Genomic DNA, 15,414 nt, shown 5'->3' with positions numbered 1-15,414 from the left:
TCCTCTGGACCGGAGTCGGCCCCCTCCACACACACCCCAAGGGCACAGCCAGGCGACCTTCTCACACCCTTAAAACCCCTTAAAAGGCCCAGCCCTACAGAAGCTCGGAGCCAACATTTCGCTTGACGTCCGGCCCCTCTCCTCCCTTGGAGAATTGACTCTGTCCCGCTGGCTGCTCCGCCCTGTGTCACGGCCACCCCAACACCCACGGCCCAGTAAGATTGTAGCTGCGGGTGAAGCTGTTGTACCAAGCTGAGGACAAAGCGGCGCCCACTGCCTCACCCGCCCTGAGGCCATCACGGAAGGGCACCCACGGCCCTGCATTCCTGCGCCTCCCGGTGCGGCTGCGACCCAGCCTCCCAGCACTCCCGCGGCCCCGCGACTCGGCAAGATCACGTGTCCTTTCTCGTGCCGCTATTTCTTGTCCGGTTTTGTTTTTGCGTGTTTTTCTTTCTATTTACCTAAAGTCTCAGTTTGGCCCAAAGCCCTCAAGGGATTGTTCACATGGAGCCACCCTCCTGGCGCCTCTGTCTGGGACCCCTTCGGGGACGCCACGTTCCCCTCTTTCCAGGTTTCCTCCCTTCTCCTGGACCACGTCCTTCTGAGGGTGCGTGGGAGATGATCATACAGTAGGGATCATGTTTTTTAAACATTAGTAGGGGCGCCTGGGTGACTCAGTCGGTTGAGTGTCTGACTTTGGCTCAAGTCACGATCTCACGGTTCGTGGGTTTGGGCCCCACGAATGGCTTTGCGCTGACAGCGTGGAGTCTGCTTTGAATTCTGTCTCCTTCGCTCTCTGCCCCTCCCCCGATTGTGCTCCCTCCCTCCTTCTCTCTCTCTCTCTCTCTAACAAAACGTTAAGAAAGGTAAAAATACGTAAAAACGAGTGGTAAGAATTGGCACGCGAGTGGATTCCCTGCACCCCAGGTGTTGTGCTGGTTCTTGACGGGAGGGACTTCCTTTCACGGCAGACCCGTGATGCGCCTGTTTCCCGAGGGCCCAAGTACAGGGGTCAACTTGCCTACAGGTGGTGAAGAAGCATCCATGACCCAGCTGCCAGTCTGCCTGACTCTAAAATTTAATTTTGAAATATTTTTACGGAGGTTATGCTCGTATGTGCCTGAGTAGTTCAATAGTTCAACGGTGCTTATGGAAACTACCACACCACCTGCCCGGAGGCCACTGTAGCCCCTTAGATGATTCTTTTGGTATTTGTTGTCATAACTTCAAATTGGTGGCTTTTAGATTTTTTTTTTTTTTTTTTTTTTTGAGAGAGAGAGAGTGAAGGAGGGGCAGAGAGAGCGGGGACAGAGAATCCCAAGCAGGCTCCCCGTTATCAGCGCAGAGCCCGATGCAGGGCTCAAACTCACAAACCCGCGAGGTCATGACCTGAGCTGAAATCAGGAGTCGGACGCTTAGCCGACTGAGCCACCCAGGCCCCCCCAAATAATTTTCATTATAAGTATGTCCTGGGGGTGCCTGGGTGGCTCAGTTGGTTTAAGTGGCCAACTTCGGTTCAGGTCATGATCTCAAGGTCTGTGAGTTCGAGCCCTGAGTTGGGCTCTGTGCTGACAGCTTGGAGCCCGGAACCTGCTTCGGATTCTGTGTGTGTCTCTCTCTTTGCCCCTCCCCTGCTCTCTCTCTCTCTCTTTCTCAAAATAAATAAAACTTGTTATTTATTTAAGGTCACGTAAACGTACACATGTATGTTTATATCCTATGAAAATAAGTGCTCTCTATCATTAAACATGTCTTCTTGTAAACGCCAGTGCTCTGAATTATTTGCACTTCATTATGCCACGTATCTCTCACGTCCCGTGGTATATTATCTTTGACGATGTCACAACAGCGTCCCCTGCCCTGCACACATGCTGCTGGGCATCGTGACTCTGCTGTTCGTTCTACCGAAAGTGGCGTCTGCCTCCCTCCGCGTGACCTGCTCCGGCCCCAGCGTGGAAGCTGCCGAGCTTGGGCCTTGGGGGCCCGGCAGCTTCCGTCAGCGGAAGGAGGCCTGGGCTAGGTTGCTGAGAACCAGGTGAGCGGAGAGAAGGGGCCCCACGGACAGAGGGCCACGTAGAGAGAGACGGGGCCCCGTGGAGAGAAGATCCAGCCGATGCCCCCTCTGAGGCCCCAGGTGCCAGAATGTAGCCGTCTGGACCCTCCAGCCCCGGTCGCACCATCCCTCCCAGCGCCGCGTGGGGCAGACAAGCTGTCCTGCCGGAATTCCTGGCCCGCAGAATCGTGAGCAGAAGATCGCGGACACGGGTCAGATCCCTCCCGCACCACGCCGTGTGGTGAGGGCTGGGCCCCTGCAAGCTACTTTCTGCTTTGGCCGCATAAATGATCTGGGACTCTCCTGCCTTTATTCAGTCAGCATGGGGGCGCCTGGGTGGCTCAGTCGGTGAAGCGGCCGACTTCGGCTCAGGTCACGATCTCGCGGTCCGTGAGTTCGAGCCCCGCGTCGGGCTCTGTGCTGACAGCTCGGAGCCTGGAGCCTGTTTCAGATTCTGTGTCTCCCTCTCTCTGACCCTCCCCCGTTCATGCTCTGTCTCTCTCTGTCTCAAAAATAAATAAACGTTAAAAAAAAAATTAAAAAAAAAATCAGCATGGACGCGGGGATGTTGTCTTTCTATTTGGATGACGATGCAACAAACTTGACTGACTTTCTTGCCGCACCGGTCCCAGCTTTGGCTCCTGTGCCCTTTGACACACCCCATCATTCTTGTTTGTTCGTTAGCACTTGCTTGCTTTTTGGCACCACGGGTTCTCCAGGCTTATCTCGTGTATTTCCTCCCCCAGTCCTAAAAGAAGCCATTTCTTCAAGGAACCCCGATTCCTTTGTTGGAAAATGGTCTGAGGGACCAGGATCTAAGGGGTGGGCTTGCTGCCTCCCGAATGCAGAGCTAGAAAATGCGAGTATGTGTACTGACCCACGTGTAGACACAGCTCTACGCTCCACATGTGCACCTGTGTGCACACCGCTCGGGACATGAGCTGATACAGGCGTCTCCCGGCAGTAATCCACGGCCACACGGCTCATTGTAGCCGCCTCTCCTTCCTTAACCCCCAAGTAGTGACGGACCCGGCCGCCACTGGCCGCCACCACCCGCTTGCCTCATTGTACACATCGGAACGGGTAACCCTGACCCTAACCCGCAGGGGACAGCTCTGTCGGCTCGAGGGCGGGGCTGTGTGCACTTCCTCTCGTGTGGTAGTGCAGACTCTTAACTTAGGCCAGCGCTGCCCACCCCCAGTCCCTCCCCTCCCCTCCCCCACCTCCTCCCCTCCCCCTCCACTCCCCACCCCCTCCACTGAGCTCCTTTCACTCCTAATGTCCTTTGCTTGCTTGTTTCTGTCACTTTCTGATTCTCCCAACTTCCTAAACGAGTTTTTCAAAATGTGTCTGTCTTGAGGTTCACTGAGAACTGTGTGGTTCCTCGGGTCTCGGTAAACACACAGTGTCACTTATGCACCATCACGGTAACGTACAGCAGGGCTCTCTTGCTCTGAAGAAATCCCCCGGGCCCCCTACTCAGCCTCATGTTGTAGTTTTAAGGTGGTTTGTTATGCATCAAAGGCTATAAGAAATATCTGGATATATATTGGAATTCCCAAAGATCGAGACTACAGAAATAGTGATCACGATGTAAAAACATTTGTTCTTTTCGCATTATGTGTTCTTTGGATGGTAAAGTCAATGTGGTATTTGTGCCGTGTTGCATACGCACTTGAGTGCAGATAACCTGAAGCTGACAGTTTAAACATGTTATCTACAATATAAATGTTTGTGTACGTGCACTCACACAAAGGTAAAGGAATGTTGTTAAACTGAGAAAGTGTGTACATAATAAAGAGAAAATGGGGCGCCTGGGCGGCTCCGTCGGTTAAGTGTCCGACTCGGGCTCAGGTCATGATCTCACGGTTCGTGTGTTCGAGCCCCGCATCAGGCTCTGCACTGACAGCTCAGAGCCTGGAGCCTGCTTCGGATTCTGTGTCTCTCTCTCGCTGCCCCTCCCCCGCTCATGCTCTTTCTCAAAAATAAATAAAACATTAAAAAAAATAAAAATAAAAATAAATAAATAAATAGACTTAAAAATTAAAAAAAAAAAGGAATGCCATCATTATTGCTACGTTTGAGCAACGTCGCATGTTCACGCCCACGGGTAGGACCCGCACGGTAAGCGTGTTTTGGTGCCCTTGCCCGTCAGTGACAATCAGGACCCCGTGAGGTGAGCAGAAAGCCCCTGGCAGTTTCTCGTGCCCTCCGAGCTCGTCATCGGTTCTTGCTCTCAGAGTGATTGTTGGTCAAATCCTTGGAAGGCACGTCACAGCCGAAGAGGGCTCCGCTCTCTGACCTTCGGACGCGCCGGCCGCCCCGTCAGCTGCGATGCCTCCTGCTCTCCTCGTACTCCCCTGCTGCCAACTGCAAATCCGACACGGATTTTTCTGCAAGAAGGATCAAGAGGGCCCGTTTATGACAGGCTGTTTCAGGGACTCTTGGCTGGCGATGCCGTAGGAAACAGCCTCCTTGGACAAGCTGTCATATGACCACAGCCGGGGACACGTGCCACGCTGTCCCCGGGGGCCACATCGGGGCTCCGGGGCCCCTCGGCACCAGTTGCTTCCTCTCTGGATGAGGAAGAGCATCCCTCTCATCCGGACTCAGCCTCTTTGGGGCCTCTCCTTTCAGTGTCCGGCTGGTCCCCACCGAAGCTCAAAGCAGACGGCCTGGGAACACATTCAGCCTAGTCCCAGGTCCCCATGACGAAGCAGAGTGAGCGGCGGCCCCGGCTGTGGGTGCAGGTGGGGGTGCTGGGCACACGCAGTGATGGGAGCCCCCCAGGCTGCGGAGCCCACGGCGGGCAATGCAGAGGGAGGCGGGCGCCGGTGTCCCTGTTGGGAGCACTCCAGGAAGATCGCTGTGGTCAAGTCAAGGCTTCAGGATGGCCGAGGGACCGTGCGTCGTGGGCACGCCGCCACCGGCCCACCCAGCCCAGCTGGACACACGGGAGAGCCCGACACGACACCCAGTGCAGAGCGGAGATGTGCACAGGGCTCGCGTGCGTGGCCCCACGGCCTGTCCTGGGGGACGGGATGGTGGTGGCCATGGCACACTTAAAGGCAGATCTATTGCCCTCGGTTGGGCACGGGAAGCAACCATGTCCTCGAGGAGCCGGGACACGCACTGCGTGCGGGAGCAACGCTCCGTGGGGCCTCTCAGGACACTGGCCCGGAGGCCGCTCCGCAGCCTGCCCGCCCAGCCGTCCCCAAGGACAGAGCGTCCCTTCCCGGCTCGCTGGAGATGTGGGGGGGACATGGGGATCTCGCAGGCGGAGGTCACCCCCACAGTCAGAGGCGCCGCAGGCGGAATCCGCTAGAACCAGATCATCGGTTCTTGGTTCCTGGCTTCAAAACTGATGGCCTGTGAGGACAGTACAGAAACGATCCCAGCACGACAGGAGACGCCGTTTACGGACGTGGCCCAGGAGCCCGAGGCTTACAAACCATAGAATAAATAGGCTTCTGCGCATCATCGGCTGGTTGGCAGGGCCGCCACAGACCGAGGAAGCCGAGCGAGGACAGCACCCCACTAACGATGCCACGCCAGGAAACCGCTGATCGGGGGGCCGACCGTGACTAGTAAAATCTGTGGTCCCGGTCGCTTGACATTTTCTCGGGACGAAAGCGTTGGCTGGTCCCTGAAGCCAGGTTTCTGTATTTCCATAGTTTGTCTGTATTTTCAGATCACGGTGTCTCGATGCCTGGACGATGTCCCAGCCCCGTCTTGGCGGGCCATCCGGCCCACGGTCCTCACGAGAAGGCAGCTCACGGTGTGTTCCTCGGGGTCACCGGCTCTCCTGAGGGACGCGCCCGGGCTGTGCGAGTCTACTGCCTCCCTCGTGGCGTGAGACGTGACCGTGTGGCAAACCGCTGCGCCTCGGGGGGGAGGGACCAGCACACATGCAAGCGGCCCCTCCCCGGAGCTGGTCAGAACCGGCAGAGGCCGGCCGTGGCGTTGGGAGAGCTTGTGTCGCTCACATGTGGACGCAGCTCCCGAGCAGCCTTGGGGCCTGCCCGCACCATCCCTGCGGCCAGCGGCCAGTCCCAGACTGGACACCAGTTGCTTTTCCTTGTGAAACTTGTGCCTCGCGCTGCCGTAGGCCCTGCCCCCGCTCTGTGCCGGGAGCCCGCTGCCTTGGCCGCCCAGTGCTGTACCGCGCGCGGCCACAGGTTAGCGGCGTGGCGCGGGAGACTTGTCACACAGCTCCCATGGCCCACGCGCCCGGATACGTGGCTTCTGGGCCCTCGGCGTCCTCCCCCGCGCTCATTCCGGGGACGCTGCAGGACTGAGGCCCATTTTCTTCTCGGCTGGTTGCCTGGGGGCAGCCCCGCGGTCCCCTCCGAGGGCCCTTTCACGCGACGGCCGGCCGGCCGTGATGGCGACCGGCAGACAGTGACATCCCAGCATGTTGTCACGTGGGTGCAAAGGACTCTTCCAGCCTTGTCGCCGCTCCTGCCCACGCTGAGGGAGACAGGACACGGGGGGACCGAGCCTCGCAGCTCGGCACACCACCTGGCCCCGGCAGGGCTGTTTTCCTTGTGTGTTCACGTCAATCCTCCCAGCCCTGAGCCGTCTGGACCACACCCTCCTCACTTAGACCCTGCGGGCCCCCCCACGAGAGCCAGCCTGCAGCCCTCACGGACCTCCCTGTGCGAGGCGCTGCTCCCTCCCCTGGGAGGTGGTTCCCCAGGCGCCGCCCGCCTGGAAGGACATTTACCTGTGGGTGTCCCTCCATCAGAGGCCATCCCGGTCAGTGCCACGGAGGAAGACCCTGCCCCGTTTTCGTCTCCAGACAGCACTTCCCCCAGAGATGAAAACAACCTTATTTGTCAGTGGGCGGACCTGCCGTCCGTCTGCCTCCCTCCAGCAACTCGCAGTGCCCTGGCACACAGTAGGCGCTCAGCAAATATTTGTTGCGTGACATTATTGGTGGGTGTGAGCACGTGTCTCTGTGTCTGGTTGTGGCTGGTGGCGTCTCTGAGTGCCTGTGGTTTCTCCTCCCAGTGAGCCTGGCTGCCTGGAATGTCTGAGTCCTCGGGAGGAAGAGGCAGAAGCTGAGTCTGTCAGGCTGAGTGACTGACCCCGGCCTCGTCCGGCCACGCCTCCGAGGAGAGGGGCGGTGGGTCTGGGCCTCTGGGCGGGCTGGGGGCTTGGCCAGAGTTCAGGGTGGGACCAAGGTGATGTCCGTGGGTTTGTTTTGTCCTGGCCGGTTCCCTTCCCTTCCCGAGGGAAAACGGAGTGCGGGCGACACCGGGAAATGAGCAACCCACAGGCACTCGTGAAGGAGCAGGAGGCCTCAAGCCTCTGCCGGGGGAGGGCACGTGGCCCGCTGGCTCTCTGCTCTCATCTGTGGCTATTTCCTGCCAAGAGCGAGGGTGGAGGGGTGGGCAGCGGCCCTTTGCCGCTGACTTTGGTTTTGCTGGCCTCAAGCAGAGAGGGCAGGGAAAGGGGTTTGCAGCCCTCCACTGCCTCTGTCCCTTCTTGCCCAGGGTGCGTGGGGGGTCAGCTTCCCCCCAGGGGCGGCCCCCTCAGACTTCTGCACTTGGGCCGAGCTGAGGGCCGAGTCCAGACCTCGAGGGCCCCGCTGGACCTCAGTGTGCAGGGCCTGAGGCCAGGGAACCTGTTGGGAACAGGAGGGCGCCCACAGGCTCAGGGCTGGAGCTGCCCCCTACCCCCTTGTCCCCTCCCAGACAGAGGGACCAGCCCTGGGCCATTTCTGTCTCCCTCCAGCACTGCCTGGACATCTTCCCTCCGTGGGGGAGAGGCAGCCCGGCAGACAGAGGCGGGAATGGGGGACAGAGATGGAGAGACATGGGCGGGGCCCAGAGAAGGGAGGTCACCAGCTAATATAAACCAGTTAAAAAAACAGGAGGAGAGGCCAGGCCTCAAGGCCAGCCAGGCGGGCTTGTTTTTCCAGAATGAAAGGCCCAGGGAGGGGCTGGGGCCAGGACAAGCTCTGATTCCAGTTTGGAAAAGGGGCTCCAACCCCCCCCCCCGGGGCCTGGGTCTTGCTGAGGAAATGGGTTCATTAGGTCTGGGTTGGGGGGACCCTCTTCACACCCTCGTGGCTGGTCCCCGTTGTCGTGGCCCTCACTCCCTCCGTGGCAGTGGCAGTCTCCCCAGCTGACCTGGAGCCTAAGAGTCTGGTTGGGCTGGGTTTCTTGCTACTCTGAGGACTTGGGGACCAGGACAGGGTTCAAGGGTGAGATGCCAGCCACCAGGAACTGATGCCCGTGACCATAATTCTATTCAAATGGGCAGTCTAAAAAATGCACTGTGGAGTTTTTGCGGTTGTTTGGATTTTTTCTTCCTTTTTTTCCTTTTTGAGGTTTGCTTAACTAGAAAGAGTGGGTTTGGTACACAGTGTGTGCTCTGTTATTTTGCATTTGTTTACGTGACTTGGTAATTTTTCCCAGAGCTTCAAATTTGTGCTTTCCGGGGGGCAGGCTCCCAGCACCCCCCGCCCCCCACTCTGGGCAAGGAGGAGGTGCTCCAGGGAGCATCTTCGCCAGGGTTTGGTTTCAGGGACACCAAGGTCTGCCCATGATGGTGGACAGATGGGGGGGGGGCAGGGGGTGTCCAGGCCAGGGGGGAGGGGCTGCTCAAACGCTGGGCGCTCAGTGCTCAGGGTCCCCACCCTCATGCCCTGGCAGGCTCCTCTGGGTGGCAGAGATGACTGACCAAGAGCAGGGCCCACCGTGCTGTCCTGAAGCTCCTGGGCTGGTGTCCCTGTTCTCTTCGGTTTACGGGTGAATATGTGCAGTGCCCCCTCCCCCCAGGAGGCTAAGGGGAAGAGCTGTGGGTCTGGTAGCTGGGGCTCCTTGGGGGGTCCCCAAGCCCCAGGATGCCTGGAACGATAGATACAGCAGGCGCGGAGGGGATGGCCAGGCTGTCCACGTAGGGGAACCCCCTGGGCCAGGGTCCGCCTACAGAGGTGGAAGGGAGGTGAAGTACGCCCCAGAACCCCAGCTCTGCAGCAGCCCCAGAAGGGTCTCTTATGTCACAGCCGCCCCCACAGCATTAGGGCCATGCCCTCAGCCCTCCTGCCCCTCTAAGGGCTGGGCTACTGCCCCCCCATCCTCCCAGGGCCTGAGCCATCCCCAGGCCGGATGGCTGCTCAGATTCCCCTCACCTTGTCGGACACAGTGACCGTGCTCCTACCCCTCCCCACCAGGCCAGACCAGGATTCGGGGAAGACTAGGGGCCAGCTAGAGCCAGAGGGGGCGGTCTGCAGACTGTCGACCCGGCCCAGGGCTCCGTGATGTCATGGCGGGTGCTAAGGAGGGGGAGGGGGCCGGGCTGTTTTTCTGGAGAGTTGGAGCAGAAGTGAGACAAAGCCAGGCAGGCGGGCCAGGCGGGCGCCATGGAGCTGCGGTCTCAAGTCCTGCTCTGGGAACTGTTGCTTCTGCAGAGTGAGTGCGGGGTGGGTGAGGGTCCGGAGTGGGAGCACAGGCGGGTCTTCGGGAGTTTCCATTCTGGGCAAAGCCTCCGGTCTGAGCTTGAGCGCAGAGGGGTGGGACACTCCCACCCTGCCGGGAAGGGGCTGGTCTGGGGGGCCTCGAGGGAGTAGCTCGCCAGGATAAGGGCCCCCCAGGACCCAGGAGGGTGTGAGGATTTATGTTGGATCTCCACCAGAACTTTCCCTCACACGGATTGGGGAGCCAGAGGCTGAGGTGGTGGGCGCCTCTCGCTGGGGTCCCTCCTGCACCCCACTCTTCCAGGAAGCTCCTCAGGTCTGCACTTCTCCCAGTGGCCAGAAAAGGAGTAGGTTGGGGATTTAGGGGGCCTGGGAGTGGTGCGGCTCACAGGGTCTGTTCCAGACCCCCCCCTGGCTCCCAGGCCCCCTGAGCCCGCCTCCTGGGCTGGCCTGCTGACCCGGCACATTCCTCCTGGTCCCGGGCGCTCAGCCCATCTCTGGAGCAGGAACTTGCTGGTGGGGTGCGGACGGTCCAGCCGCTCGTGCTTTGGACCTCTGCCCTTCGGAAAGGCTGAGGGGGCTCCGACCCTGAGAACTGGGTGCGGGGCAGGGCTCCCAGCTGTCTGAGAACCCTCGAGGGCTCGCGTGGCATGGCCCTCGGCAGGTGCACCTACCACGTGGGATATGAACGTGCAGGAGCCCCCTCTCCCCCCCACCCCCAAACCAGCTTGGGTATCAGGCTTTGGTGCTCTGGGGGCCTTGCTGCAGTGATGGTGACAGTGGCCACCATTCCTGTGGGGGGCTGTTGGTCACACGCACACACACTCCAGAGCCGGCCCCACCGTCCAGCCCCAGAAGGGCAAGTGCTGTGCCGCAGCCCAGGGAGGTGGCGGCGAGGACTAGGTGGGGGGGCCGTGGGAGGGGTGCCTCTGTCATGCGGGGCTAAAGGAGACCCCCCTCCGCCCACTTGGCCTGGCTCTCCTGACTTTATCCCCACCTGTGAGGCAGGTGTTCATTAACACCCACCTGGCAGGGACTATAGAGGGACGCAGGGATCCAAGTGTGATGGCCCTGGGCCGGGTGGATGACGGGGGGGTGTAAAGGTTCAGGTTGCGCTCCCCCTCCCCCAGTGTGACTCTCCTCTTCTTCTAGGCTCTGCTGTGCTTCTGTCCTCAGGTTAGTGACCGCCCCCTCCCTCGTGCCAGACCCACCCTATACCATCCCCTCGGGTCCTTCCCTCCCCCTGACTCCTCCTCCCCACCAGTGCCCTCAGGGCCCGCGCCAGCCGCCAGCTCCGTGGTGTCCGAGTCCACCGTGAGCTGGGCGGCCGGCGCCCTGGCGGTGCTGCGCTGCCAGAGCCCGAGAATGGTGTGGACCCAGGACCGGCTGCACGACCGCCAGCGCGTGGTCCACTGGGACCTGAGCGGCGGCCCGGGCGGCGGCCCCGCCCGCCGGCTCGTAGACATGTACTCCGCGGGCGAGCAGCGCGTGTACGAGCCGCGCGACCGCGGCCGCCTCCTGCTGCCGCTCTCCGCCTTCCACGACGGCAATTTCTCGCTGCTCATCCGCGGTAAGGAGCCTGGGGCGCGCGGCGGGGGCCGCAGGGGCCGCGGGGGCGCGGGCCGGCCGCGCACCCCACCGCTGGATTTTCTCTCGGGTCCGCAGCGGTGGAGGAGGCCGACGAGGGGCTGTACACCTGCAACCTGCACCACCATTACTGCCACCTGTACGAGACCCTGGCCATACGCCTCCAGGTCACGGACAACCGTGAGTGCGCCCGCCCCCGCCCGCGCCCCCCGCCGGCCCCCTCCCCGCCCGCGCGCGCTGACCCGCACCTGCATCCCCAGCCCGGGCGGCCGGCGCGCACTGGGACGGCGAGAAGGAGGTGCTGGTGGTGGAGCGCGGCGCGCCCGCGCTGCTGACCTGCGTGAACCGGGCGCACGTGTGGACCGACCGGCACCTGGAGGAGGCGCAGCAGGTGGTGCACTGGGACCGGCAGCCGCCCGGGGTGCCGCACGACCGCGCCGACCGCCTGCTGGACCTGTACGCCTCGGGTGAGCGCCGCGCCTACGCGCCGCCCTTCCTGCGCGACCGCGTGGCGGTGGGGGCGGACGCCTTCGCGCGGGGCGACTTCTCGCTGCGCATCGAGCCGCTGGAGCCCGCCGACGAGGGCACCTACTCCTGCCACCTGCACCACCACTACTGCGGCCTGCACGAGCGCCGCATCTTCCACCTGACGGTCACCGAGCCGGTCGCTGAGCCGCCCCCGCGGGACTCGCCGGGCAACGGTTCCAGCCACAGCGGTGCCCCTGGCCCAGGTGCCGCGTGGCCCCTCCCCGCCCCAACCCCGGGCCCTGGGTGTCTGGCGAGGGGAGCCCCCCCTCCCCCCCGCCCCACCGCGGGCCGCGGCCGGCTGTCCCTTCCCGGGACCCGGACCCGGTGCACGCTCGGCGGGTCATGCCGCGCGCTCCCTGACGCCTTCCCCGTACGACCCCGTGCAGATCCCACGCTGGTGCGCGGCCGCAGCGTCATCAACGTCATCGTCCCCGAGGGCCGGGCCCACTTCTTCCAGCAGCTGGGCTACGTGCTGGCCACGCTGCTCCTCTTCATTCTGCTGTTCATCGCCGTCATCCTGGCCACCCGCCAGCGCCGCCGCGGAGGTGAGCTGGGGCTCTCCCGCGCAGGGGTGAGGCCAGAGCCAGCAAGCCTTTCCCGACCAGAAGCGGGATGTGGGGTGCGGCGGGGATGGGAACGCCCCTCAGGGCCTAGGGAGCTGGGGAGGGGGCGAGACGGCACCCAACTCGAGTCTCCCTCCCTAGGCTACGAATACTCGGACAAGAAGTCAGGGAAGCCAAAGGGGTGAGTGTCGCCTCCAGGCTCTCCTGGGGACCAGAACCCCCCCCCTCCACCCCACCGCCTGCTCTAACCACCCACCACCCTCGCACCTCCAGGAAGGATGTGAACATGGCAGAGTTTGCTGTGGCCACAGGAGACCAGGCTCTTTACAGGAGTGAGGATATCCAACTAGGTGAGGGGGGGGCCCAGAACCAAGACCGACTGTGGCTCCAGGCCTGGGCTAGGGGAAGCACAGCCCCGCGGGGGGCGGGGCGAGGAGGCTCAGCCTGCTCTTTGCCTACACCAGATTACAAAAACAACATCCTGAAGGAGAGGGCTGAGCTGGCCCACAGCCCACTGCCCGCCAAGTACATTGACTTGGACAAAGGTGAGTGGCTAGGAGGGCGGGGCTGGTACCTCACCTCACCCACGCTCACTAGCCAACACCCCCCCCCGGGGGGGGGGGCAGGAGTCCCTGGGCGGTCCTGCTGGATGTCTGCCTTGTGTTTACCCCACCTGTCCCCCTTGGCTTCCAGAGTTCAGGAAGGAGTACTGCAAATAAGGTGACCCTGGGCTCCTGGCTGGGCCAGCAGCCCTGCCGACTCCTGTCTTGGAGGATGACCTCCTGACCCTCATGCAGCTCACCCTACACCCTTCAGCGGCTGGTCCCGCTGTTCTGGAACTTGGCCTCGACTGGCACAGAGCAAGGCTGCCTCCGGACTCCTCTCCCAGGAGCTGTCCTAATCCCCACAAGCAGCAGGGGGCTCTCTGGGACTCTGCTCCATGCAGCAGCCCTCAGGTGCCTATTGGCTCCCACACCCACTGGTGGTCCTGCCCCCCCCCCCCCCCCCCCCCGCCTCCAGGCACAGCCCAGACCCCACTGATGTTCACCAACCCTTTGGGCTCTCCTGGCCTCTGGCGCTGTGGGCTGGGGCTCGGTGCTCAGATCAGCCTCAGGACTAGCACCCCCACCCCTCCTTCACCCCTTTCTAGGGGGACCCTAAGGCTGGGATCTGAGGATTGCACACTCCAGGCCCCAGGCTAATTCCCCTCTGCTCTGTGTTGGGGTACTTGGGGCTGCGCAGGGGCCCCTTCTCTGCCTTCCGCCCAAATTGCCTTGACAGTCACTGGGCTCCGTGTGACTTTTGACCCTGACCCCACTCCCATAGCCCCTCCCTGGGCTGAAGTCTGGGGCTGGGACCTCCTTCGGCCTGTTTTGGCTGAGGACAGGGGAAGAGTAAAGATGGTTCTAGAGTGGCTTGTGTTGCCACTCCCAACACCCCACGTTTGCTCCTCCTAGGAAACTGCCATCATCACAATAAAGACCACATGATTTTTAGACTCAGCCCGGGTATGCATGCCTCTGTGGCTCCTGCTTTATGTCCCGGGGGCAGAGTCTGGGCTTTGGGAACCTCAAAATGCTTTCCTTCATCTGAAGCCCTGCTGTCACTGCCCATTTCTTTGAGTGGAAGGTCTGAGTCCAGGTACCCCGGGAAGAGCCACATCAAGGTCAATCCTATGGCACTATTCCTGGTCGGTCGTGAAGGAATTTCAGTTCTTTTCTGAGGGTTTATTTGGACACGGAGGAGGAGAGCCAGGATGCGCTCAGGGGACAGCCCTCTGAGAAAGCAGACGCCAAAATGGGATTCGATGTGTGAGGGTAAAGAGGGGGGAAGCAGGAGTGGGCACCAAAGGTAGGACACTTGTGAGGGGGAGGGGAGGGGGCTGCAGGAGGAAGAGGACTGTGTTTCTCCAAACGTGCCCCCCTCCTCTAAAACCCTCCCAGGGCAGCAAGGGCTGGAAACCGGAGGTCGTGTGTCAGTAACATGCAGCTGAGGGCGCCTGGGTGGCTCAGTAGGTTAAGCATCTGACTTTGGCTCAGGTCATGATCTCATGGTTTGTGAGTTTGGGCCCCACCTTGGGTGAGCACGAGCCCCGCTTCTCTCTGCCCCTCGTGGGATTCTCTCTCTCTCACTCACTTGCGCACGCGCTCTCTCTTAAATAAAAATGTGCAGTTTATGACTGTCTACGTTAGGGTGCACAAGCCACCCACACGGAGTCCGCAGGTAACTTGGCATCTGAGCTCCCACTCTGGGGACGTGAAAACCCCAGGGCTGCTTTGGGGAAGGCACAGTTTCAGTACACTCACACAAAGGAAGTCAAGAGATTTGTTACTTACAGATCCTAGAACAGGGGTGCAGTGAGCAGGGGGAGGGCAGTTCTCTATCCCAGATCAGGAGAGAGCAGAAGAGAGACTGCAGGGTGCTATATGCCCGTTACTTACAACGTGGCTGGGGCAGGGGTCGCTAATTTTTTGTAGGCTCAATTCTGAATGGCCAGTTTAAAAGGTACCTAGGGGGGGCGCCTGGGTGGCTCAGTCAGTTAAGCAACTGACTTCGGCTCAGGTCATGATCTCACTGTTCGTGGGTTCAAGCCCCGCATCGGGCTCTGTGCTGGCAGCTCGGAGCCTGGAGCCTGCTTCGGATTCTGTGCCTCCCTCTCTCTCGGCCCCTCCCCCTCTTGTGCTCTGTCTCTGTCTCTGTCTCTCTCTCTCTCTCTCTCTCTCAAAAATAAATAAAATGTAAAAAAAAAAAATTAAAAAAAAAAAAAAGGTACCTAGGGAAACACGAGGCAGGCGTTTGTGGTGGACACCCTAAGCTCGGGTTCTTAGCTCAGTGTCGGGACTCAGTGTGAGCAGGCTTGTCTTGCTGTAAATGCCTGGACAGCACCTTAGAATGGCTGTTTTCTCACCACACACCTGCAAGGGTCCCACAGTGGCAAAGGCAGGGAGCGAGGCTGGGCCAAGGGGCTGTGGCTTGCTTGATAATGGGCCTCCCTCTCAGCCTAGTGACCCCTAGCCCCACAGTAGCTGCACTGCTCTGACCACAGACTCACCCCTCCTTGCTGTGTGCCAGCCTAACCACATCAGAATCCACTCTGGTATTGTCTCTAGCCTCCAGCTACCAGTGTCCTATGACTTGGGCAGTCTGGTGAGAAAGAAAGGCTTGGGGGGGCCAAAGCGCGGATGGGGCATCAGACCCCCTGCATGTACGTGACCGGCAGTCATTTATATCTGGCCCGCGAGATGCTGGGCCACTAG

General features: G+C 60.9%; 1 protein-coding gene across 2 annotated transcripts; it reads left to right on the top strand.

Annotated features, from left to right (window-relative positions):
- The first annotated feature begins 9,356 nt into the window (after window positions 1-9,356).
- MXRA8 (matrix remodeling associated 8) lies at window positions 9,357-13,659 on the top strand. Of its 2 annotated transcripts, XM_023257926.2 has the most exons (10): window positions 9,357-9,474; window positions 10,632-10,655; window positions 10,744-11,049; window positions 11,145-11,246; window positions 11,327-11,797; window positions 11,981-12,139; window positions 12,299-12,338; window positions 12,431-12,507; window positions 12,622-12,702; window positions 12,851-13,659. In XM_023257926.2, exons 1-10 carry the CDS (start codon window positions 9,426-9,428, stop codon window positions 12,874-12,876), a joined length of 1,335 nt encoding a protein of 444 aa, XP_023113694.1. In that variant the 5' UTR covers window positions 9,357-9,425; the 3' UTR covers window positions 12,877-13,659. The 2 variants fall into 2 exon arrangements, with proteins under 2 accessions (XP_023113694.1, XP_044890855.1); XM_045034920.1 differs by lacking the exon at window positions 12,622-12,702.
- Window positions 13,660-15,414: the final 1,755 nt, after the last annotated feature.

Source organism: Felis catus, chromosome C1 (genome assembly GCF_018350175.1).
Source record: "Felis catus isolate Fca126 chromosome C1, F.catus_Fca126_mat1.0, whole genome shotgun sequence".
NCBI classification, from domain to species: Eukaryota; Metazoa; Chordata; class Mammalia; order Carnivora; family Felidae; genus Felis; species Felis catus.
This window is presented reverse-complemented; position numbering and strand designations above follow the sequence as displayed.

Excerpts from the sequence above, each read along its gene's own strand:
- MXRA8 (XM_023257926.2), top strand. The coding sequence starts at position 9,426 with ATGGAGCTGCGGTCTCAAGTCCTGCTCTGGGAACTGTTGCTTCTGCAG. Across the intron at positions 11,050-11,144 it reads TTTCTCGCTGCTCATCCGCG|CGGTGGAGGAGGCCGACGAG; the intron begins GTAAGGAGCCTG and ends TCGGGTCCGCAG. Across the intron at positions 12,140-12,298 it reads CCGCCAGCGCCGCCGCGGAG|GCTACGAATACTCGGACAAG; the intron begins GTGAGCTGGGGC and ends CTCCCTCCCTAG.